The sequence below is a fragment of the Haematobia irritans genome, chromosome 3 (genome assembly GCF_050003625.1).
Source record: "Haematobia irritans isolate KBUSLIRL chromosome 3, ASM5000362v1, whole genome shotgun sequence".
Classification (NCBI taxonomy): Eukaryota; Metazoa; Arthropoda; class Insecta; order Diptera; family Muscidae; genus Haematobia; species Haematobia irritans.
In genome coordinates, this window is record NC_134399.1 from 976,370 (window position 1) to 1,002,239 (window position 25,870).

A 25,870-nucleotide genomic window follows, 5' to 3' on the forward strand; every position below is an offset into this window, starting at 1 on the left:
TAAACCCAAATTTTGTGTGAAGCGCTCTTATTTGATTTAGGAAATCAATATTATCAAAACCTTCAAAGAATTTTATAAATAAAATGCATTTGCATCATTCAAAAGCATGTGTCTCTCTCATATTCAATTGCATAGAATATGAGGACTGCAACACAAGGTAACCTCCTATTTAGCACCGGTCAAACTCAAACATTTTACATCACCAAAGCTTTCCTGAAATTTTATAAATAAAATGCATTTTCACAATTCAAATTTTTATTTGCTCTATAATTTAAAGTGAAATAGATTATCATTGAAATTCTTTTGGATTTGCCAAATGAATGAATTTCTACTTTTATCGGTTTTTTTTGTACAATGACATTGCATTTTGTTTGGGTTTTCTAATTTTTTGCTTGTAGAAAGTTGTATGTTTTTGTATAACCCTGAAATAAGGGGATTTTCTTGGAAAAATAGATTTGTCAAGATTGCCCTATACAAAATTGTGTTTGGACAAAGTGTTTTAAACTAGAAATTTCAAACAAATAGGCTTCAAAGAGGAATAGAGAAAGCACCATATACTTTTAATAATGATAAAAAGGGGGTGTTAAAAGAAAATTCCCACATAGTTTGAAATTATTTATTTAAAGTTGGTTTTTGTTAACTAAAGTAAAAATGTAGCATTCAAATAACACACCGACTAGTAATTTTTATGTTTCCAATGTATAGAAATGGATGCATTAGTTATAATGTAATTTCAAAAAAGTTTTATTTATGAGAGGTATGGGATTAATAAATGTTTCTTATTTCATTTCCAGTTTTTTGAAAATTAGCTTTGTAATACATATTAGATACATATTAGGCATTATTTTTACTCCTTATCTACCACTAGCTATTATTTTCACTAGTTTTTACCAGAGAATGCTCTTTAACGCCCAAAACTATCAAAACTATTAGAATAAGAGAACAATGTCAAACTTACGCTCTCTTTTAGTTAATAAAAGGATTTATTCGACAACTTTTTCCGTGCAAAAATAGTAAATGTCCATGTTTGCCAAGAAATCAAAAATGTGGCAATGATTTTCAGATAGCAATTTTACCATTTTTTCGTTACCCTACTTTTAACCAAATGTTGTACTCTGAGAGTATTGCCATTTGTCTCATTGATTGCTTTTACTAAGAGTAAAGTAAAGTAATTTAAATATCAATCAGATAATATATTCTCTTGAATTGCTAATCTTGTCCAATTTATCTAACAAAAGTTGGCGAGTAACAACAATGCTTATCACACGTATAATTTCAAAAAGCTCATTGAAGTTCTCTCTCTCCGAGTTTTTTTCTCTATACTCTTTGAATTTGTATTACATTTGAGAGACTATCTCTTCAGTTCGTATTAAGAGTATGAGTACATGAGTTCACTATCAAGACAGGTATTTGTATGTTAATTAATGCAGGTGTCAACAGGGCGGATAGTATTGTGGTTTAATTTCCTCGTGGAATTGTTTTGTGTTTTTCATTTTGTTTTGTTTCGTTATCTTTTACTAAAGCATACAAAGTATGCAAATGCCTAGATATGTTAAAAGGTTTAAAAAAAATAAATGGTAAAGCTTTCTATACAAGCAAAAATATTCTTGATTGTGAGGTCACTAGGAAGGGTTCACGAAAATGATCATGTTCCTTTATTAATAGAAAATTTCTTAATAATATATTAAACCTCAAAAATTATACTATTGAAAACAATGTTGGAAAAAAAGTAAACTGTTTTATTGGAAAACTGAACTACTCGTGCGAAAATTAAACTAAATTCTATTCAATTTTTTTTGGGCGAAAATTAAAGTTAAATTCCCTTTTTTCGGATTTTCTTAATAATTGATCTGTAACTAACATTTACGAATTATTTGTACAGTATTTGATTTTTATATCCAATAAAATAAAATTAAATAAAGCATGAAAAAATACGAATAGATTATTTTTAGATTTTACAACATTTCAAAAAAAATATTATGATTATCCCTTCTAAAATATTTTGTAATAATCATTATAAGAAATGAGATGTATTAAGGTCTTGCTCACAATTTTTTGTCTATGTAAAAAACGTTCCACAAAAAATCAGATATCCAATAAGTGGATATAATTAAATACCTGAATAAACCTAATACCATTTAATAAAATGTTTTCTAATGCATTTAAATGCTTAAGTCATCACATAATGTGGCACTCTCTAAGATGAGAGGGGTTTGTTATTATGCAAATAAATGTAGTGCAACCAGCTACATGCTTGGGTCTCCACACGACTACTCTCTAGCCTAATCAAACCTTGACCTGTTACACCTGTTATTACACAAATTTTTTGTTTTTTGTTTTTATTTTTTAGCAGTGGGTGGAGGGAGGTGGGCTTATGTGATGGTGGATTTCATTTGCAGATTGTGTGTATAATTACACTCTTTTTTTGCCAATCAGGCCATAACAAAAAATTGTAGGTTTTCCTTTGGCTAAACGTTGCCATCATCGTAATGTTGTCTTCTGATTTTGATAGTTTTCACTTAATTGTACGTTTGACAAATAAACAGAACACAGCAACAACAAAATGTTAATTAGTTTTAACATATAACAAATGACAAAAAAAAAAACTAAACTAAAAACGAAACCAAAATAAAAATTACGAGTGTTAACCTGTTAAACGGCTTCATAAAAATTTAATGCCGTTTTGTTTCATTCGGCTGTTGTAGAGAAATTTAAATGAAAAATAAAAACGTAGAGATTTCGATTTGATATCACAAGTCAATATCGTATATTAGAACATAAAATTAGCGTGAGAATACGAATTTCATTTACATTTTCAATGAAATCTGAAAAAGCAAAACAGTTGCTTTTTCTAATTCAATTTATTTTCGATTTTGTTTCGAAATTTAGTTCAAGTATTCAATTTGCAGTATAGAGGTTATCTTGTGTAATATATAAAAATAAAAGTGTGGATTGTACATTATAACTCGATTTTGTTATTTTGTTTATTTGCTTCTGAATAAAAAATCAGGTGTTAAATTTGCTGGAATACCAGTTTGTGGAATTAATCGTGTCTAAGCCATAAATCTAAATGATAATTTTCTAAACTGAAATTTTCAGTTTTTAAGGTCTATGATTTTTTCAATAAAAATCTGGTTTTAGCACATTTTGATGACCATATTTTATAGTATTTTCTAATGACATTCCTAATTTATTGTCCCACTAATTGTATTCATGCGAAGTGGCTGGCTTTTAGTTTCAACTTAAGCTAATTTAAAAATGTTTGTAGTATTTTTTTTATTATAACAGGTTGGCTGATAAGTCCCCGGTCTAACAAAGAAAACACATTTTTTTGTCAAAATTCGTTTTTATTATTCAACATAGTTCCCTTCAAGAGCGATACAACGATTATAACGACCTTCCAATTTTTTGATACCATTTTGGTAGTACTCCTTCGGTTTCAGTTTCGGCGATCACCTCTTCATTGCAGCCATTTTTTTCCCTGCGAGCATCCTTTTGAGGTTTGAGAACAAGAAAAAGTCGCTGGGGGCCAGATCTGGTGAATACGGTGGGTGGGGAAGCAATTCGAAGCACAATTTTTGCCATCGTTCTCAATGACTTGTGGCACGGTGCGTTGTCTTGGTGGAACAACACTTTTCTTCTTCGTATGGGGCCGTTTTGCCACGATTTCGACCTTCAAACGCCCCAATAACGTCATATAATAGTCACTGTTGATGGTTTTTTCCTTTCCATGCGCATCCCAAAAAACAAAGGCCGTTACTTTGCCAGCGGACTTTTGAGTCTTTCCACGCTTCGGAGACGGTTCACCGGTCGCTGTCCACTCAGCCGACTGTCGATTGGACTCAGGAGTGTAGTGATGTAGCCATGTGAGCTCGCGCGGCACCCATTTTGCATAGAGTTTCCGCATATCCAAATATTGCTGAATGATATGACCAACACGTTCCTTTGATATCTTTAAGGCCTCTGCTATCTCGATCAATTTCATTTTACGGTCATTCAAAATCATTTTGTGGATTTTTTTGATGTTTTCGTCGGTAACCACCTCTTTCGGGTGTCCACTGCGTTCACCGTCCTCCGTGCTCATTTCACCACGCTTGAATTTTGCATACCTATCAATTATTGTTGATTTCCCTGGGGCAGAGTCCGGAAACTCATTATCAAGCCAAGTTTTTGCTTCCACCGTATTTTCCCCTTCAGAAAACAGTATTTTATCAAAACACGAAATTCCCTTTTTTCCATTTTTTTCACAATAACAAAAGTTGCTTCACAAAAGACGCTCTATCTCACAAACTAATTGACTTACAGACGTCAAATTTTGACACGAATCATTTGAAGGTTGGTACTATGTAAAAATAATATGCATTTAATACTAGCGACGCCATCTATGTGTCAGACCGGAGACTTATCAGCCAACCTGTTAATTTCAATAATTATACTGAGTTAAAGTTTTATGGCGAGACAAAATAAAATTCAAGAAAATTTTTATTATTTAAATTTGATTTATTTAAATTTATCAATACAAGGCAAAGCTTATTATGTTAGATTAAAAAAAAAAAGTCCCAAAGTCCGGTGGATCCAGTTTAATGTCACTCTAAACCTATTTACTAACTTAGTGCATTGCCGAAAATTAATCTATTATTAAAAAAAAAAAGAAGAAACGATACAAATATGTGTGAGCTATATCTAAAGCTGAATCGATATCAGGGACATTTTGAAGGTTTAAATGGTAAGCTCGACTTGTGCCTATTTTGGCACAAGTACGAACGATTGATAGATGGACAGACGGACGGACGGACTATAAGAGCCGAATTGACTCAAATGATTCTCATTGCTATAACCTTGGTGCAATAGCTAGGATATGCGCCTGGTATACAGAGGGTCATGGAATCTGTCGAAAGTCTATATACAAATACTGACTTCTAAATACCCAAAAATTAAAATCTAGAGAGAAATGTATATTGGTGATATATCCCAATATTGAATAATGGAGAATTTTGGCAAATATTTGGACTAAAAAACTAAATTGGCCAAAAGCCTTTTTACAATTCTATGACGGATATATTGAAGATTAAAAAAATTCACTTTTGTTAGTCTATTAGTACCACACCCAACCTTTTAGACGTTCGATATTGGAATTTACAAAACCTTAGGCTTTTTATACACATATTTCCCGTATTTTATTTAAATGTCACTATCGTTAGTATTTTGAAAAAATTTACATGTTTTTTTTTTGATTTCATACCTATAAGCAGCTCATTGAGTTTCTATAGAAAATTAATTATGCAAATATTCCCCAACTGCTGCCAGATATTTTCATTTTCAATATTAAATCAAATGCCAAAGTGCTTTAGTAGACATTTCAGCAATAGCCAGTATTTAAATTATTAAACATATAGCATATATACCAATTACAAAGTTTTAAATGATGATCTCTTAAAATACAAAAAATAAAAAATAAACCTAAAAGCCCACATTGGTCATGTTATTTAAAAACAGTATTTGGTTTGTGTTGAAACTCAATTACTTTGGGATCTGTATTTGTTCATATGGTTTAAGTTCGTAACAAAGTTCTTTTTAATAGTCACCACCACCATTACCACTAACTCGGCTACAATTCTACCGATGGGTGCTTTTACCACCCAACCAACATTATCTGTGAATATGTGGACTATTCATAAGCACATAAATTCCAAATAAATTTGTTTAAGCTATAGTGCAATATATACGAGGGCAGCTCAAAGCGACATGAAATAAAATCGGATGTTAAAATAATCCGTGATTTCTACCACAACATCCTAAGAGTAATGTTGTCAAGAGCTTATTTAATTTAAGAGAATTTATCTTATTCGATTCATTGTATTATTAGTCCCCTACAAATAAGCACATACAGTACAAAGAAAATTTTGATCATATATTAGCCTCAATTTATCAAAATATTTTTTATTTTCTAAACTAATTGTCACAGTCCTAAAATTGTTACGTTTTTTGTGATGTTATTCCTTGCTGTCACTCTTCACATTTACTTAAGAACCATTTACTCTTCCCTCGTTAGAGCTGAGATAAATGCAAACCCATTTAATTGACCAGGTCTTTTTGTTGGACATTCTCTCACATTTTGTTTATTGTCAAGTTTGTTTATCTGTCCCAGGGTTTGTCCGTCTATACCGTTGCCATTAGCACCACCCAACGTTGGATGGTTTATATGGTAACACTTGCATTTTGGCTTGTTGTTGTTGCTGCTGCTATGATGCATGTTGTTGTTGTAAATTTGTTCGTTTGCAAGTAAGTGTTAATTATTCTTTGAGAGTTTGAAGCATAGTTGTGTGAAGCCTGAAATGCATCGTCTGTCTAAGCAGAAATGTTTATGAGAAAAAATTTTGAAAATTTGATTTATTTGCTTTTCGGCATGGAAATCATGGCAATGGTTTAGAATAAGTCAACAAGGCTGTCTTTAATGTTTTGTGGGAAAACTAATGTTTGCATAGATTATTCAAGCAAACTAGCTATACTAAGTGCAACAATGAAAGTGATAGTTTAGAGTTCTATGGGGGTGTACTTGAGGTTCTTATTTCAAATTTGGTGGAGGACAAGTTGTCACAATCAATTATACAAAGAAATTGGATAGGAAGAATAATGCTTGTTGAACTTTTGGGATCATAGTAGGTCTTGGGAGGCTTTTATCTTATACTTCAGGAGAAGGACTCTCTGGAACACAATTTTAAACAAACACAAAAATTTTCTTTTGAATGAAACAAAAAATTCTTTTTTTAGAGTGAATAATTATGTTTGAGTATTTCCCTTGAAAGAACAGCCTTCTTTTCTGAGGAACGAAATTTTTGAAGAAACCCCAATTTTCTATTGACTTTAAAAAATTCTACCTACGATAATATTTTAAATATTTTACGTGAATTTCGTCTATCATTTAATTTAGGAGATATAGTGTGCGTGTATTGTGTCTTCAATGACATTTGAATGTTTCCCCTAAATTTCAGTGTCCTCATCTGCTAAGGCCATAACCTTTTTTCTACATACTTTATTGGATATAAAGGAGTGATTCCGAAAAAATATTGTCCGATTTCTCAAATAGTAACAAAGCGTCATATCCAAATTTTTGGTTGGGCTATGACTCTTAAAATATGTAATTTTTGGTTACCACCTCAATTAAACGAAAGCCCTTTTTGACATATGATATTTTAAATATTCATTCATTGTCTACATTTGTTGACCAGTGTAATTATTGGAATTCACATTCGTTTTGGAATTTCTAGTTTTTTTGTTTTTTATTTATCAAACCACATTCTTGATATGATAACATTCGGAAGTAAACATGGTTTGCCTGAAAAAAAAAACAAATATGTATCAAGTTATTGAGTAAAATTGTTGTGATCTCTTAAGCTCAATTAGAATATCCCATCTCTTGGCCATGTTATGGAGCTCTCTCTCTCTCTCTCTCTTAAAAATACTACACACAACAAATGTTAAGCTCTAACAACGAAACGATATTGTGAAAATTATATTTGCTAATGAGTTTCAGCGTTGCCGTTTTGGTCCGATCGGACCAAAATTGGTCCAAAAAATGTCTAATTTTTAAATTTGGTCCGATGGTCGGACCAAACGGAATTTGGTCCAAAAAGAAAAGATTTTAAATTTATGAAATAAATTTGATAAAATTCATAATTTATTTCTAGTACATATTTAAAATTTCTATCACATATTCAATAGTATATGTGCACTGAAAAAAATATTGTCGTGAGGCCAAAGATATCATGTGCTTAAAATACGAATGCGAAGTTTGACTAGCATAGAACATATTTCTCTAAAATAAAGTTTTTTGCTTGTCAGTAATGCTGGTGGCTTTTCTGAGAGTTTCAAAGCTTCTCTAAGTGGTTACACTGCAATGTGGAACGCCGTTCGTGCTAGGCTATAAAAAGGAGGTAAGAGAGAAGTTCACCAATGTTGTATCACAATGGACTGAATAGCCTAAGTGAGCCTGATACATCGGGCTGTCACCAACCTAACCTTGTACTAAAGTCTATAAATTTTTGCAATGAAGTCGGTTTGTCCTTATGGGACATAAAATTGGGTATCCTAACATGAAAGAAAATTTCCTTTTTCCTAAAGTCAAAATGGCTTTAATATTTCTGAAAAAAAAAACAGTTTAGTAAAAGATATTTGTGACGTCAATGTGTCCTCACTTCAATTTTCTGCTTCTTTGGTTGGGAATCAATATCAAAATCATTAACGTAAAGACAACATCTTTGGAGCTGTGAATATTTTTTTTTTCATTGTGTAATTAGATACCATTTCAATCACAGCAAATCGAATGACAAATTCGCGTTGATGTCAACTAAAATTGACTTTAAAATTAGACCTTTTCAAAAAGTCAATTTTTTCATATCAATCCTTTCTGATTTACTTTATTTTTTTAATAAAATCACTATGTACAACAATAAAATATTTTTTAAAGCAGTTTTCTTCGAAATTGGAAATTTGGTCCGCTGGAGGGAATTTGGTCCGATTATGGAAAAATTTTGGTCCAAAATAAAAATTCGTAGTGGCAACGCTGATGAGTTTGTTATGCATTAAGAGACTTGCACCTCTCCTCCTTCCCACCCATTCCATAAAAACTCTTCGGAAGTCTACCACCCAAACACTCTTGGTTAAGTCCAGTCAGATACTTAGAAGAATGACAACCATTGCAATGGTCATGCATATCATTCATGATGGCATACCAACCCGGCTAAAGTATGTACTCATACTAGCCTACATGTTATCTCTGAAGCCAAAATGCGTGTGAGTGTGTGCGCGTGTTTTTTTAGTACGCTCTCCATTGCCAATTGCTAGACATTTTTTACTCTCATCTAAAACTGACATTGCTGTTCTTGCTGTCCCCTTCAGCTGGGTTGATTGCTCGGTTGGTTGGTTTGTCTGTTGAGCTCGACTGGCAATGCACAACGTTTCGTACCCATAGTTAAATCAGTTAACATTCGTTGTTTTGACCAAACAAAACGTAAAGCACGGTCCAAACGGTTTACGCGCTCTCTACCAAATGAGGAATAAATAATGCCTTAAACAATTACCGCTTAAATGAAGTGTGTTGAAATGGAATAAATATTCCAAAAAAATAGACAATATGTTGAAAAGTCTAGAATAATACAAAGCGCCTTTTTTCATGTCTATTTAATTTTTTGTGTTTGGGCTCAGAACGGGCCAAGCGGTGTCATTTTAATTCTGTACTGCAACTATGACATGATGTGGGTAAAATTGACAAGCATGTGAATGAACTGGAAGTGAGTGAAAAACCAAACTACAAAAATTACAATACCATAATCAAATACGTATTTGGGCCATATGACCCAAAACAAATTTGGCCTGGCAAAGCCATAAAAAGAAATTGTGAAAACAAAATTATGGAAATTTCAGAAGGAAATGAGCAATTTATTTAAAATATTTAGAAAAAAAGAACAACAAAGCATTGCGAAAGAAGTAAAAAATACGAAGTGATGGAATATAACGAAAAAGTGACAAAATGACAAAAATTTCAGAAAAATATTTATGGAAATAAAAAAGCATGCAATCTGAAGAAATTAAATAAAAATTAAACATAAATTCAGGATTTACAATAATCAAAAAAGTGAATATTTTTAAAACAAAAATAAAAAAATTTTAATAAATATAAAATAAGGAAATATCAGCTTTAAATATACATGAAGAAGGAAGAATATCTATATGGATAATATAAAGAAATATTATCCGAATTTTTAAAAATTTATATGGTTTATTATAGAAGAATATATTTGCCAGACCGAATCTTATATATTTTTTTGATGGATAAAGCTATTCCAATATCATTAAAAATTCATACTTTTTAACAAGATTTTTGATTAATTTTTGAGATTGTTATCATCTAAAACAAGACCCATTTTTTTTAGTTAAAGAAATCACACATGAAAGATATAAAAAAGGAATCTTGTTTCAGATGACAATAATTTTAAAAATTACAAAAAAAAATTAAATATAACTTTTTTTAATGAAATGCGAAATACTGAAGCAGAATTACACATTAAAAAGTCGCGGGAATTTAGTCCAGCGGATGCTGACAACTGCTCAATGTCATGTCTATGGAAAATTCATAATTGCACAAACGAAAAATAGTTTTTAGATTTTTTTGTTTTTGAATTTTGGGAAGGTTTGGGGAGGAAATAAAAAATCATACTTGCTGGACTAAAAAGAAAAGTTTCTCCTTTTTGAATTTTGGAAAGATGGGATTATAGATTCATTCTATACACTTAATTTTTGGAGAATGTCGTCCTTAGTTATAAATATTTCGACTTTTTTAAATAAGATATGAAAAAAGAAAATTTGCAAGACTGATTCATTTGACAGGGTTTGTCCAGGGATATTCTAGGTTGCCAATAAATGTATAAAGGACAAACTCGCGAAAATTAATTGACCTGAAAGGTGTTTTATAAATTTAGACTAGAACAAGGGCAGATCCATTATCAAAACCAAAATACGAAATATGTATATGATGTAACTAAATTCCAAAAGCAATTTCGATTCTTATTTTCGAAATATCTGGACACCGTTTTTTGGAAAATACTCTCATCGAGATATTATATATCCAATATGGTGACGAATGATTTGTTTTTTGGATTGCTGTCATATATTTGCCCAGTAATATTGGAGCAACATCTTTTTACAGATTCATATCGCCCTTTATGCAAATATTTTTAGCCTTATTTTACACATATTGCCATATGCCATCCTCATTTCTTTCTTGTCCATCGGAAGCTTTATTAAGACATAATGTCCTCCAATAGTATCGAGGATAAAAACTTCATTAGCAAGTATTTCAAGAGGGCCTCTGAAAATAACAGCTTAAAACAAATTTATAGGTTTTTATTTGTTCATTATTTGTAACAATTTTAAAAACCGTCAACGGCCTCATTTGTAGAAATACTATGTAATCATCGGATACAAATGAAATTATTTTAATAAACTTATATTTTATTAAAATAATAACTCTTCAAACCTTCAGATACCATTTTCTCAATTACTTTTTTTTTTAATATCTACGTGCTTCATTCGCCATTACAAAAATAAGTAAAAAAATGAAAAAAAAAACTTTGGTTCATTTCCCTCGGAGTATAACAAGTTTGTTTTACATCCAAAAACGAAAATATTTACAAAAAATATAAGACAAAAGTAATTAACAACACAAGCGATAACAAATTATTTAAACAATATAATAAATTTCTCGAAACAAAAATGCGTTGTTTATGTGCCATTTGAAATGTTCCTCTTTATATCTTGAAATTTTTAAATCACTTGAGGTTTCTGCTCTTGACGTGCCTCAATGAAGAGACATGCCATAAAGGCCTACACACAAAGCGGTTTTAAATAATTGAATGGCATGTTTTCATTACAAACAAAAAAAAATTGAAAAAGATAATAAAAACAATACAAAATAATGTACAATAACTTAAGATGAGTAAATCATTTTTGTCACTATCATCAAGAAACTAAAGTGAATAGGGGAATAGTCATTGTACGAAAAAATTAATTAATTTGGGGATAACAAAAGTTCTTATAAAACAATAAATTATGGATGGACTATTAAAAGTAGACTTTAAGCGTTCGAAAAAAAAAATACATAATAGAATTAATATATTTTCAAAATAGAAATTTGAGATCAGGGCCTTAAGTTACATTTATAATTTAATACATTTTTCTATGTGTACTTTAAAACAATTTAAAGTGAAAAAATGTATTGCCTTTTTATAAGTCCATTGTTCATTTTACATTATTTATAAATAAAAAAACTCCATATGCAAACACTAGCCAAACAAAATTTCTGCACCACCTGAACGTCATGACTCATTTCAGGTGGGTTTTGGAGTGTGTCATTTTTTGCAGAATTATTAACAAAAAATGCGTAGATAAAAAAGTAAATATCACGCGCTCACCTACTCCTCGACATCGTTTAAGCCAACAATGACAATATATAATTTTTTTCTTTCAAGTCCTAAAGGCATGCCAGTAATAACCATTCAACAAAGTTATATTTTTTTGACTTGTTTTCTTTGTTGTTTTTGGTTTTTGTGTAAAAAAAAACACAAAACAAAAAACAATACAAATTTATTATTGGCAACTTAATGCTAAACACGTACTTTCAATTGTGTTAAAGTAATGTGCGGAGAAAGATACAATGACTTTCTGTTGGTCGCGTAAGAGCGGATTTAAAGGGGAAGGAAACGATGAGAGGGATAGGAAGTAAGGAAAGAACACTCAATTAAGGTTTCTGTTTGTACAATGAATACTTTAAGTTGAAAAATTAAATTGGTTTAAAACAAATAAAAAAATTGCAAACTTTTATAAACTCAAATGTAATTCACAAAGAAAGTTTTTCTTTAGATGTATGCAAAAATAGGGCCTATAAAAAACTGGACCTACTGTAGTTTTTTGGTATGGTTTTGATTTAAATAAAAGTGTATTCTAAATGAAATAGGTCAGTTTTTATAGTGATTTCAATTAAAATTGTCTTTTACCTTAGTTCATATTGAACTTATGCATGCAGTCATTGAACTGTACACCCATATTTAGTTCATAAAATGTTTGAGACATACCTAACAAAGGAAAATTGCATTGGGCTGTGGAAAATTTCGAAAAACTAATAAAATTTAACTACAAACAAACATTTTTTTTCGGTGTTAAAGTCAAGGAAACTTTCTCATATTGGAGAAATTTTAACTAAAACTAAAATAGAGTTAAATTGGCTTTAGGGCCCTGGAGGTTTCTTTTTTGTTTCAGTGTACCATTAATACCACAATAGGTCAAGAAATATTTTTTAATTAGGCTTTAGGGCCCTGGAGGTTTCTTTTTTGTTTCAGTGTACCATTAATTCCTGAAAATTCGTAGTATTTATAACACCCGTATCATTCTTCTTGATTTTCTCGATATATAAACAAATAAAATTCGGTGTGATCAACGCTTTAAATGTCCTTCCAATACCACAATATGTCAACAAATATTTTTTTTAAATTAGGCTTTAGAGCCCTGGAGGTTTCTTTTTTGTTTCAGTGTACCATTAATTCCTGAAAAATTCGTAGTATTTATAACACCCGTATAATTTTATTTGATCTTCTTGATATATAATAATATAAGATTCGGTGTGGTCAACGCTTTAAGTGTCCTTCCACAATAGGTCAACATATAATGTCTGAAAACTTTAATAGATGAATATTTGATTGTCGCGAGCATGAACATTTAAACCGTAATTTGATATTAAAATACAATAAAGTGACAAAATGGTGGTTTCAACCTTGAACATAACCCTTGACACCACAACACCAACGCTGCATGGTTTACCACCAAGCCATCACGAGTATTTGTCACAGCACCATGAGACCTCGTCAACGCCATTACGACCGCCACTGCAGGACAATTTCAATGTTTTGAGTAATAACAATAGTCATTGCAAAACAAATGATGTTGTCGATGTCAGCAACAACAAGGCCAACAGCAATGGCAATATGCCGGCTACATTTGTAATGGCCAAAAATCTCAGCATGGCAAGTCCGAAACAGACGACGGAGTTGAGAAAAATGCAACAGCCAAGCCAAGCAACGACACCAGTGGTGATGATATTAAATGAGACACGTCAATATTCAGAGCAACAAAACAATGAGAAAAATGCAAACAACAATAATAATTTTATAATAAACCATAACAATAACTGCAACACAAGTGCCAATAACAAATTAGGCGAATCATTAGCCAACAGTCATAGTTTAGTACAACATCTCAATGCTTCGCCTTCTCCAGCACCCTCTCAAAAATGTGATAACAACAATGCCGGCCTTAGTAATCCTATGGCGAGCAACAATGTTGCTACCACCCTTGAACAGGGATCTATTGAAATGCAACCATTGGCAACAGTAAACAATGGCCTAACAACACAAACTGCTGTCATAGCCACACCACCGACGGCTGCAACTGAAAACACAATGACTACGACAACGTCATTTGTACGCCGTAATTCTTCATCGGCCTTAAAGAGAGGCGTGCCCATTACTCGCTCTCAATATTTGCAACAGCAACAGGCAAGTTTGTATAGAAAACAAAATATGTGTATATGAGATAAAGTGGGAGTTTTAGCATTCAATGATCAAAACATCACTTTACAATTCATGGTTAAATTTTTAGGGTGCGTTTTGATCAATAAAAATATGAGATTTGGGGAAAAAAATGTCAATGAAATAAACTACCATTTGGCAAGGTCTTATCAAATAATGAAAAATTGCTGTACTCCTCTTAAGGCTTTGCTTACTTTGCATTTATACCGAAAACTTTTGATGATCTCATCTAAATATTTTTTGTGTGGCTTTATATGTTTTTGTTTTTCGTTTAATATTTATACTATTTATTATATATGTACGTTTTCTTCAAAGAATTATTTTTGTGTACGATTGTACGGGTGTTAAGTAATAAAATCAACTTTGCACACTTGCTGTGGTTGTTTCAATATTTCTACTATTGCTGGCATTCCCGAAGTGTCAATGTGTATTCAGTTAATTTTTAACTTTTTGTTGGCATGGCTCCCTACACTACGTTAGGCAGTTGGGGAATGGGTTTTGGGTTGTCATTGGCAAAGCAAAATATGAAAGGCTTGGGCCATTATTAAAAAATAGCCTTTTGATCGATAGCTTCGAATTAAATTCACAAAGGTTTTATTGAATTACCTGAATTTATTCTGATGATTGGTTGATAGTTCCGCTGCAAGTAATGTGAAACGATCGTTCATCTTCTCCTCTTATAGTTCAAATGGGGGTTTATCCTAATCAATTTGATAATCATATTTTCCTCTGTTGGTTAAGCTACTCTTATATTAATCTGAAATTAAAAACGTAATTTTAAGGTAAACATATGAACTTAAAATGAAACATTATAGTCTAAATAACATTCGAGGAAAACATATTAATGGCAAATTAATCTTCCATAAGATGAAAATTGATATGTTAATTTTTTTATTCTAATATCCCTGATGAAAATATAAAAATTAAAATTTTTAATAATTTAAAGATCAGAGTGGAAAACGTTGACAATTTAAAGAAGTCCACCGTTGGGTAATTGGGATTAGTACAAAGGGTCTTGGGTTCAATCCCAGTTTCGATTTTTTTCATACCCTCTTGGTACTGCTGGTGACATTTCCAAGCGTATTAAGGCTTCTCCACACTAAAAAATATATATAATTATTTCCTCCCAAACGAAATTTTAGACGAACAAAAAATATAGTTTCCCATTTGCTTTTCGCTGTAAAGAAGATAGCGCGTGGAAGAAAAATATACTTCTTGTTATAAACGTTGATTTACAAGATGTAAACACAATTTCATAAAGACTAACTCAAAAAAAAAAATCGGCTAATTGCATTTTCCCTCACATCTTTTTCACTTCCACAATGGTTTTTAGTTGTTAGCTCCTTTTTCTTTTTTTAATTTTATATTTTTTTAAATTGGACTACGTAGCCGTTATTGTGAACAACAGACAATTATCCCTATAGGCATCAAAGCACAAACAACGCAAACAGTCAAACAGTTATAATTCTATGGCATAGTTCACGGCGCCCACGAGCCGATATAAAGAAACTTTATTTGACGGAAATGTACCTTTAGTTGGCCACCGTGGAGCAATGGTTCGTTCAATCCCTGCTTCGACCGAACAACAAACTTTTTTTGTAAATATATTTTTAAATGAATTCCAGAAAGGTTCGGAAGATTCCGAAAAGATGTTCGACATTATATATAACTATATTACATTTTTACCATGGAAGTTTAAAATGTGTCCTATAAAAGACAAAGTCAGAAAAGAACAGTGCTTGATATAAATGAAATGGACTGTGTTTTTCGATCAAAAATTATATTTTTTTGGAAAAATTTTGTAACAAAAAATGATTTTTTTGGGATAAAATGTGGGAAATGCGAATTTAGTGAATATTTATGTCTCATATGTCTGTATGTTTTAGTTTATTAGTTAATGTAATTAACGTACCCGAAATATTATTAAAATCAAGGAATATTTCTCATATTGGAGACATTTTAACTAAACCAAAGTTAAATTGACTTTTTCTTGATTGAGTAAGATATACGAAAATTTAGGGCGCTTAAGGGAGCTGTGGAGGCTTAAATTTAACATAAGTCATTCGTTAAGATTTTTGAAAGAAGTCGATTAGGGAATATAGAATTTTATATACATAAAATGCTCATAATTTAATTTATAAATATCTATATATTGAATAGTTTTTGAGTTAGGTAAGGTGACTCTAAATTCATTCATGCCCTCCAAAATTAATTTATTTGCCAATAGTATCGTTAGCTTGAGAATTTCTAGACATTATTATTTCGTTATCAAAAAACAGGTTGATTTTTATGACGTCCTTCCATTTGTATTAAACAAAATTTTTCATTGGCTGCATATCTTAATTACAATAAGAATTCCATTAATTATCTTATCTTTCCAAAAGAATAAATATGATTTCATTCCTCACATATTTTGTAGAGCGATACAGATCAGTTATTAAATGTTTGAAATACATTCCTTTAGGACTCATTAGCCTGACATTGACCTTGATATGTTATTAAGGTTCAATAGAATGGTTTTTATGGGTTTTTAATTATATGCTATTTAAAAAATATATATATGTGTTTAGAACTTTGCCTTTCATAAAATTAAATATTAAATATTTTTTATATTTTAATTTGTCTATGAAATTACTCTATCGATAAGACACCTTTATTTTCAAGATTCTGTTTCATATAAAATTCCTTTTTGGATTTCTATTTTCTTGTGTACTGCATTGAAGCTCTATAGAATTTTCAAATTCCCTAAGTTATTCATTTCATCCTTCGAAATACTTCCACATTACAATATATTTTATATTTTTCTCTTCAAACTGGTGATGGGATTATATATTCAAATTATTCAATTGAAATGGCCATAAAATTGAAATCGGTTTTCTTATATTTTCTGGTTCCACACAAGGCACACATATGGCTTGTTAACCATTTGTGATATGGAATGGGCTTTGTAACCGATGTAGCTTTATTTATTTTTTATTTTTACTTTTTGAAAATTTCCCATGATTGAATGTCTGGGGCTATGATGTCTGTCATAAATACTCAGATCGTATGGTAAACACAAAAGAAAAAATATCCTCCCACCCCAATAATCCATAAACAATGCCAACCATAACAAAACTAAAGCGACTTAAGAGATACAATAATTTTCTGGGGATTTTTGTATTTGAATGAATTTCTGGAATGAATGAGATGAAAAGGCAAAATGCAAAATGTATGTAAATAAAGTAATAACAGGCTCAAAGGTGATTTTGAATGGTAAATACCGGGCATAGCTATAAGTATTTTATATCTCTTGGGCCAGTCAACACCTTTTGGCTTTTTTTGTGTGTGCTAATTGCTGATACCTTTTGTCTTTGAGTGGAGGTGTTTTTGATTTGTTTTCTTTTTCTGTAGCTATTTGATAACACTTGACAGGTTTCTAAATTGTCAGTCCATAATACTTTTGCATTTACAAAAGCATATGGTTTGCTAAAGGCAGCTTTGAAAAATAAGTGGAAAATTGTTATAAACTAAAATAGATCCACGTAGAATACTAACGCCACCCATCCTATGCCGGGGGCAAAGTCCGGGGTATTACTTAAATGCCCTGTTTTTTTGTAGGCTCGTTTTTGAGGTTTATTTGTCATTTGCTGTACGGCGCAAAAAGGCCACTTAGGCATTAAGACGACACTACTTAACTCTCAGCCATTACTCCCTGCCATCACCTCACCATTTCCTCGTAAAATGTCAGATATCTATGACCTGGTCCTGTTTTATGTTTCACTTAGTTGAATTTATTCAAAATGTGGGCTTTGTTAGTGGGTGGTGTTGTAATAGAAACGACCATATTGCACTTATAACCTTTGGCAACATTTGTCCTCATTATGAGTGGCGCTCTTAACAAACGGCTAGAAGAAAGCAAAAACAAAACGACGAGCAAAATATAAAAAAAAACAAGAATTTAATACTCTTGTTAAACGAACGCATAATTTTACGCCATTTTCTCTGAGATTGTCAGTTATGTTCTGTTGCACATTTTCTGCCAGTGAAAAGTTTTATTCTAATGGCTGTTAAGTGCAAAAATGTAGGCTTATGTGATAGAAAAAGTTACATAGCTTTAACCCATTGAGGGATGAGAGTAAAAGATTGAAGCTAGAGAAAACTCAGAAATAATAATGCACATATTTGCCTGAAAGACAAATTTGGGGTGTTTAATATGTAGTGATTACTATGCTGCTTTGCTTTGAGATGTATTAATTCACTGGCAAAAGATTTTAATATTATCCTCACAAAGATCTACAGCCATTAGGCTCGACTTGTTACACGCACAACATATGAATGGGAATTTTTCATAGAATTAGTCCCTTGAGGATACCCTCTTCATACCTCGTAGAAGCTTTGTAAAATATATATAAAGTGGCATAAATTAAACATTTTGAATATCTTTCATATTTAAAAAATAATTTTTATATTTGCGATCTTTGGAAAAAAGTTATTAACTTTGAACTGCAGATTTCTGGTCATGCACACTTAGAATACGAAACCGTATTTGCACTGCCAGGGTGATCACTAAAACAGTGTAGGTTTGCTTTTATGGAGATCAATTCTTGGGAAAATACGATTCCATGTTTCGTTAACCAGTCGTAATAAACGATGTATAAACATAAGAATTGATATTGTGAAATAGATGCATTCTTTGTTTGAATAATATAATTATACCATAGAAATTGCATGAATCGTTCATGTGTGCATGAAATAAAGATCTGTGGACTAAGACCAATCCTTGTGCGAAGATTTCTATGTTTTACTAATTGTTAATAAATCACAATAAATGCCTTATTATGAGAGTAAATGATACAGGAATCTAATTTAGTGCAATATTTTTAGCAGAAAAATATTTTCCATTCCCTAATGGGTTAAAACTACTTTTCTATATATTGGTCCAAAAATAGTTATAATAACAACAATGGCGAATGCTTTTAAGCATTATGAATAGACCATTCAAATGTTTCCTCCATCTAAGTCCATTTTGCCATACCACCCTTGGAAGCGTTGGAGAGAATTGTGCTTGCTGATTGCACAAGGAAAAAAAGGAAACAAAGCAATCATTGCATAACTTTATATTCAATTTGGTCGTTTTGTTTTCAGTTTTTGCTAAAGCATACTGCGTTTTATGCAACTAATTAAATTAAAGACAATTGTTAACGGATTAAGATTAAAAGATGTACAAATGAAAGGGACCAAATGGAAGAAACTTTGCCATACTTTAACTCATCTCCAAGGGCCTGCAAGAGGCAAAAGCTTTCCTATGAATAGTTAGCGTGATGTTGATATGGAATTCATCTTGGACCAGCATTGGGAATATGCATTTATAAATTTTAAGTTGTCCTTTGTCACAGCCGGTTAATTAACAATTCAATATCTAAATTAATTTTATTCTATTTTTTTCTTCTCCTTCTTTGAAAATAGGAACAATTACGTAGACGACGAGAAGAGGAGGAAAGAATTGCTCAACAAAATGAATTCTTGCGGGCCAGTTTACGAGGTTCACGAAAGCTCAAAGCTTTGCAGGACAATAATAAATCTAGTGCCCAACAACAGCAGCCGGTAGCAGCGGAACGTTCGGTAATCGGTGTGGAAAATGAAGCCTATGTGGAGGATGAAGATGTGGAGAAAATTAAAGGTATGGCAATTTTGCTGGGATTAAAAGTTTTGAGAATTCTAAAAGGAATTCAAAAAAAAAGATCAAGAAATCGGTTATACTTTTGTTAAAGAAAAGAAAAATGGTTAAGTTTCCGTAAATATAATATTTACAATTTTTAATTTTTAAAGCTAACTGAAAAATTGAAATAAGAGCTCTTTAAACTCAATAGACATTTTAAGCTTTTCTGAGATCATAGGGTGGGTACTATGTTCGGGTTTCGAGGCGGAAGTAAGCGGTTATGGTTTTGAATCAGTTAATTTTAAAAGATGAAATTGCTTTCCATCTAGAGGCCGGTACTCAGTTCGGTTTTCGCGTTGAAACTCCATACAAAATCACAAAATGCGAAAAACTAGCGAATTTTTTTTTCGAGTGGAAAAACTGACGTTTATAGCATGACGCCAATTACAATGTGAATTAAGAAATAATTTATTTGTTAAAACTATTTGTGTGGGTTTATAACACAAATACGGATCATATTTTTGTTCTGAAAATATACAAAGGATCAAAGGAGTAACAGATCAATTGCCCAAGGAAAAATAAAATGTTAATTTTGTAATAGCAAGCAACAACCACCAACTTAATTCAATATCGCTCCCTGTACAATAACGTTCTCTGTTATCTAAATAAACACCGCTTTCTATGTGCGAAATAATCGTGTCTGTTCTGGTACACACATGTACAATTTTCGTGTGGTGTCACACTTAAAAGGTGTTCTGGCCAACACTATACACCGTCATAGACCTGAAAAATGTACACGAACATTTCTTTTGTGTAGGCTTAGTGTACAGCCATCGTATGCAAAGTTAGAAGTTTTTATAACTAATAAATAACAGAATCTGAATCTTTAATATGTTTTTTATAAATATTTGCAAATTTTATTGAGAAAGTCACTTATATATGGCAGAAACCACGATTTTAAAAATCCATCTAAAATTTGAACCGAAATTTCCTCTGATTGGTGTATAAATTTTGGGGTTGTTTTAATCAGCTGATTTTCAGTGTGTTCGAAAGTATAATGTTGCCACAATTTTTAAAAGTTAAAAAAAAAGTTTTAAGCAAAATTATCTTTGATTTTTGTGAATACTAGCCGCTTTCCTAAACAAATCAAAGGTCTTTTTGAAAATATAAGGTAATTAAATTATAACTTTTACAAAATCAATGGGCTAAGAAAAGTGAATTTTACCAAATTTATTGCATGAAAAATATGGCATCTTCAATTCTGCAAAGTGTTCTTGGTGCACAACTCACTGAACAATTAAAAAAAACTAACGCCGCCAATATCTTTCTGCACATGGAGGCCGCCACGATAGAAAATTTGTTTGAAATATTATTTTAAATATTTAAGCTATACAAACGAGAAAAAAACCTTAACAGAATAGTTAATTATGCTCACTATAATTAAATTTCCTTTAATGTATGGATGTTAAAAACTGTTTGACCAAAACCAAAATAAAAACTTCTCCGCCGTCAAAAACAAAAAAGAGAACGACCCGGCGATCGTTTGTTCATGAGTAACATTGAGGAGGGATAGAAAAAAACAAATCAAAACAGATTTGAAGCATCACGCAATTGTCGCCTTCTTATTTGTTCTTGATAAATTGCTCTTGTCCTTACATTATTCACTGCTAACAAAAATCCGGCATGCATTTTATGGCTTTGAATTACGCACTTACTTTTAATTTTTTATGTTTATACCGGCAAAATATGTTTTGTTTATAATTTCTGTCTGCAAATAATATGGCTTGCAGAAAAAATCAGCTGTCACATTTTTCGATTAGAAGTCCGAAAAAAGTGTTCACACGTGTGACTCAGAACAACTAACTTTGTGTGTGGTGTGTAGAAAGTGTATAGTGTGGTGCACAATGCGGTGTGAGCCAGAACAGGCATGAATGGTTTCTATAATTTTTTTTTTCGCAAGGATGAACATAGTACCGGCCTTAAGTTTTGAAAAGATTTCATAACAATAAAATCTTCGTCATATATTTATGCATTTTTCAATTAGAGTTTTGGTTGGAAACCCCAACATAGTAACCACCTTTAACTCGAGTTTCTTTTTTTAACACAAAATTGCTTAAATATGGGATTGACTATTTTCCATGAATCACTTTCTTTTAATTTAAAGTTATTAACAAAAAAAAAACGTCATATTATTTGTTTTTGCTATGAAAGCTCCATAAGAAGCAAGAAGAGCTTTGAGATATTTTAAATACAATTATTTATCCTTATTAATTACTTATCGGAATTTTCTTTGCCTTCCCCTTTTTTTCTCTAGGTTATGGAGATTTAATTGCCGCATTGACACGTCTCCAGAGTCAGCTTACCAAAAATGGTATGAGTACACTCGCAGGCCGAGTGTCGGCCGCTCACAACATCCTCTCCAATCCAGGCGTAGCCCATGCCTTGGCTGCCCGTGCGGTAGTGCTGCAACGTCGCCGTTCCAAAGCTACCACTCCAGCCACTACAAATGCCATGGACTTACAAAAGGACATTGTAGAGCTTTTAACCAAATCCAATTCTGCAGCTGCCATTGAATTGGGAAATTTGCTGACAAGTCATGAAATGGAAGGCCTGCTGCTCTCCCATGATCGTGTGGCCACCCACACCGATGGTACACCGTCACCATCGTTGAGTGGTACCGGCAGTCCCCAACCCATGTCGCCTAGTTCTGCTCCCCTACCACCTCTGCCTGTACCACCAAAATCAGCCTCGGTACGAGGCACAGCAGTTCCACCACCTGTTGTACCGCCACCATTGGCCCAACGTAGTGCAATGCCTTTACCCCCCAATGTTCCAGCCCATAATGCGGCCAGTACCGGTTATGCCCACATGAAGCCGACTGGTACCCATAGGCCCGATTCGCCACCACTGAGTGCCTGCTTTGGTATACTCAACGATCAAAATGACAATATTCGTATTATACAAATTGAGAAATCGACTGAACCTCTAGGTGCCACAGTACGTAACGAAGGTGAGGCGGTGGTTATAGGCCGCATTGTGAGAGGGGGAGCTGCCGAAAAATCTGGTCTTTTACATGAGGGCGATGAAATACTCGAAGTTAATGGCCAAGAACTGCGAGGCAAAACGGTCAACGATGTGTGTGCCTTGCTCAGTACCATGCAGGGTACTTTGACATTTTTAATAGTACCCGCCGGTAGTCCTCCACCAGGTGGCGGTCATCGCGAAAATGCTGTCTTACATGTACGGGCACATTTTGATTATGATCCCGAGGATGATTTGTATATACCATGCCGAGAGTTGGGTATAAGTTTCCAAAAAGGCGATGTATTGCATGTCATTTCAAGGGAGGATCCCAATTGGTGGCAAGCATATCGTGAGGGTGAAGAGGACCAAACCTTAGCTGGTCTAATACCTAGTCAGTCATTCCAACATCAAAGAGAAACCATGAAATTGGCCATTGCCGAAGAAGCGGGTCTGCAAGGCAGAAATCGTGGAAAGGATGGTGGAGCTAAGGGCTCAACGTTGTTGTGTGCGCGCAAGGGCCGTAAGAAGAAAAAGAAGGCCAGTTCGGAAGCAGGGTAAGTGAAATTAGTCATTTTTATGAATTTCTTTAACACGAAAAATGAATCTAAGAAAAGTTATTCAAGATAAGTGCAATTAGAAATTTGTATAACACACAAAAATGAGTCTAAGAAAAGTTATTCTAGATGTAGCCTCAACTCAACTCAAGGAGGGCTAAGTCATATTTTTAGAATTTTTAGTAATTTCTTTCAGTGTCTTATTTATAGAGGTTAATGTTTACATTTGTATTTCTAGCTATCCTTTATATGCCACCACAGCCCCCGATGAAACTGAACCCGAAGAAATACTCACCTATGAAGAGGTTGCCTTGTACTATCCCCGAGCCACACATAAACGTCCCATTGTTTTAATAGGACCACCCAATATTGGACGCCATGAATTACGGCAACGTTTAATGGCGGATTCAGATAGATTTTCAGCAGCAGTGCCACGTAAGTAGTCACGAAATTCCTAAACATAAAAAAACACGCTACAGCTAAAACAACAAAATCATGTTTGCTGAAAAGCCAACAAAACTAGAGGTGTAGCAAAAAATATTTATAAGTCTGCCGTTAAAAGCAGTCGTTGTTTGCTGATGTATATAGTGAAACCTCTCAAACGTGGACACTCCGAAAAGCAGACATCACTCAAATATGACGTTTGCTATATTATCCCTTTAATTTCTGATAAGGGGACATCACCTAAAATTTCTCAAAACCTACAACCCAGCAAACATATTACTGTACATTATGTGCTAAAAATAGTCAATTTGGCGCTTTTCTAACAGTCATGGTCTCATTGTCTCTTATTAGCAGATTTTCTGCAGTTCTATCAAACGATATTAACATTACTAATTAGAAAATTACAAAAGTTTCTCAAATCTCACATCCCAGCAAAGATTTTATTGCATATTATGCTTTCAAAGTAGCAAATTTCACTCTAATCGTATTCCAACAAAAAATGACTTTTTGCCTCGTTTTAGCAGATTTTCTATTGTTTCAGCAGACTGCTTTACTACTTACACATTTTGTTGAGTGTACACACAATATTTGTTATACCAGCAAACTATTTTTTGTTGTTATTTTATAGATTGAAAAAATTTAATTTTTTAAATATTGTGGGTCCATTTCACTATACACAATTTTAATAATTTTTGCTTTAGTTTTCTATTTGTGTCAACCGAAACTAAAAAACTTGAAAAGTATGTACAAATTAAATATAAAAGCCTTTGTATCTTCCAAACATTTTTTCCCAATAGAGTTTGGGTACCATTGGCTAGATTTAGTTTTAAAAGAAGGGTAATATCGAAAGTATACCCGAAATTATATCATTTGTACATAATTTTTGGTCACATTTTTCACTTTAGTTAACAAATTTCGAAAATTGTTCCCAAAAAAATGAAAATGAATTATTTTTTGTTTTTATTAAATGCTTATTAAATTTCATTTATTTTTATTTTTTTAGATACCTCCCGCACCCGGCGTGAAGGTGAAGTTCCTGGAGTCGATTATCATTTTATTACACGCCAGGCTTTTGAAGCGGATATCTTAGCTCGCCGTTTTGTTGAGCATGGTGAATATGAAAAAGCTTACTATGGTGAGTTTGGTGAATATATTAAATAAAACAAATGTTTGAATATTTTTGTTTAAACAATTTTTTTATTTTATTTTTGTGTAGGTACTTCCCTGGAAGCCATACGTACAGTCGTGGCCAGTGGTAAAATCTGTGTTCTTAATCTACATCCACAAAGTTTGAAACTTCTAAGAGCTTCTGATTTGAAACCATATGTTGTATTGGTGGCCCCACCTAGTCTGGATAAACTAAGGCAAAAGAAATTACGCAATGGTGAACCGTTTAAGGTAAGTTTGTGGATATTACAAAACCAATATTAGGCAATTGTTCAAGGCTTTAATTAAAACAAGTAAGGAAAGTCTAAACTCGGGCGGGGCCGGACTATATTATACCCTACACCACCTTGCAGATTTCCCTTTTCGATATCATACCGTCCGTCCAATGTGTTGGTTGCTATATACCATTCGTCCAATGTGTTGGTTGCTATATATAAAGGCGGTTTTGTCCTACATACATACATATAAATCTGACTCGATCTTGAAAAAAAATTGACTTAAAATGTAACTCGGCTAATGACCTGGGGTGGAACATAATGTTTGTAAAAAAATATGGGAAACATTTAAATCTGAATCAATTTTTAAGCAACTTCGCAAAAGTGTATTTATGATTTATTGATCGATAGATATGTATTAGAAGTATAGGAAAATTGAAGAAATTTTTACAAGTTTTCGACGTAACAGAGGCGATTTTACAAGGAAAATGATATGTATATATCTTTTGCCCTATTTACAAATATTTACTTCGGTTTTGCACAGGGTGTGGAACTAACATTCCAGCTATGGATGCCAAATTTGATTGAAATCGGTTCAGATTTAGGCATGTCTCCCATATATATCTTTCGACCGATATGCACTCATATGACCAAAGAGGACAAATGTTTACTCCGAAATTTTGCTGA

At 32.5% G+C, this 25,870-nt stretch overlaps 2 protein-coding genes across 9 annotated transcripts in view; one reads left to right on the top strand and one right to left on the bottom strand.

Annotated features, from left to right (window-relative positions):
• Positions 1-25,870, bottom strand: part of slpr (mitogen-activated protein kinase kinase kinase slipper) — a 224,707-nt gene that overhangs the window by 187,563 nt on the left and 11,274 nt on the right. For both annotated transcript variants that reach the window (XM_075298467.1, XM_075298464.1), the window contains exon 2: positions 14,745-14,895. The gene's annotated coding sequence lies outside the window, so the exon portion shown is untranslated. The remainder of the gene's footprint in view (positions 1-14,744; positions 14,896-25,870) is intronic.
• Positions 1-25,870, top strand: part of sdt (MAGUK p55 family member stardust) — a 184,122-nt gene that overhangs the window by 155,853 nt on the left and 2,399 nt on the right. For 4 of the 7 annotated variants that reach the window (XM_075298456.1, XM_075298457.1, XM_075298459.1 and 1 more), the window contains 5 exons: positions 19,587-19,800; positions 22,094-23,357; positions 23,596-23,792; positions 24,805-24,936; positions 25,018-25,199. In XM_075298456.1, the coding sequence (XP_075154571.1) occupies positions 19,587-19,800; positions 22,094-23,357; positions 23,596-23,792; positions 24,805-24,936; positions 25,018-25,199 (1,989 nt within the window). Of the gene's footprint in view, positions 1-8,939; positions 9,291-13,207; positions 14,106-19,586; positions 19,801-22,093; positions 23,358-23,595; positions 23,793-24,804; positions 24,937-25,017; positions 25,200-25,870 lie in introns of those variants that run through there. The other 3 variants (XM_075298462.1, XM_075298460.1, XM_075298461.1) reach the window with 3 other exon arrangements.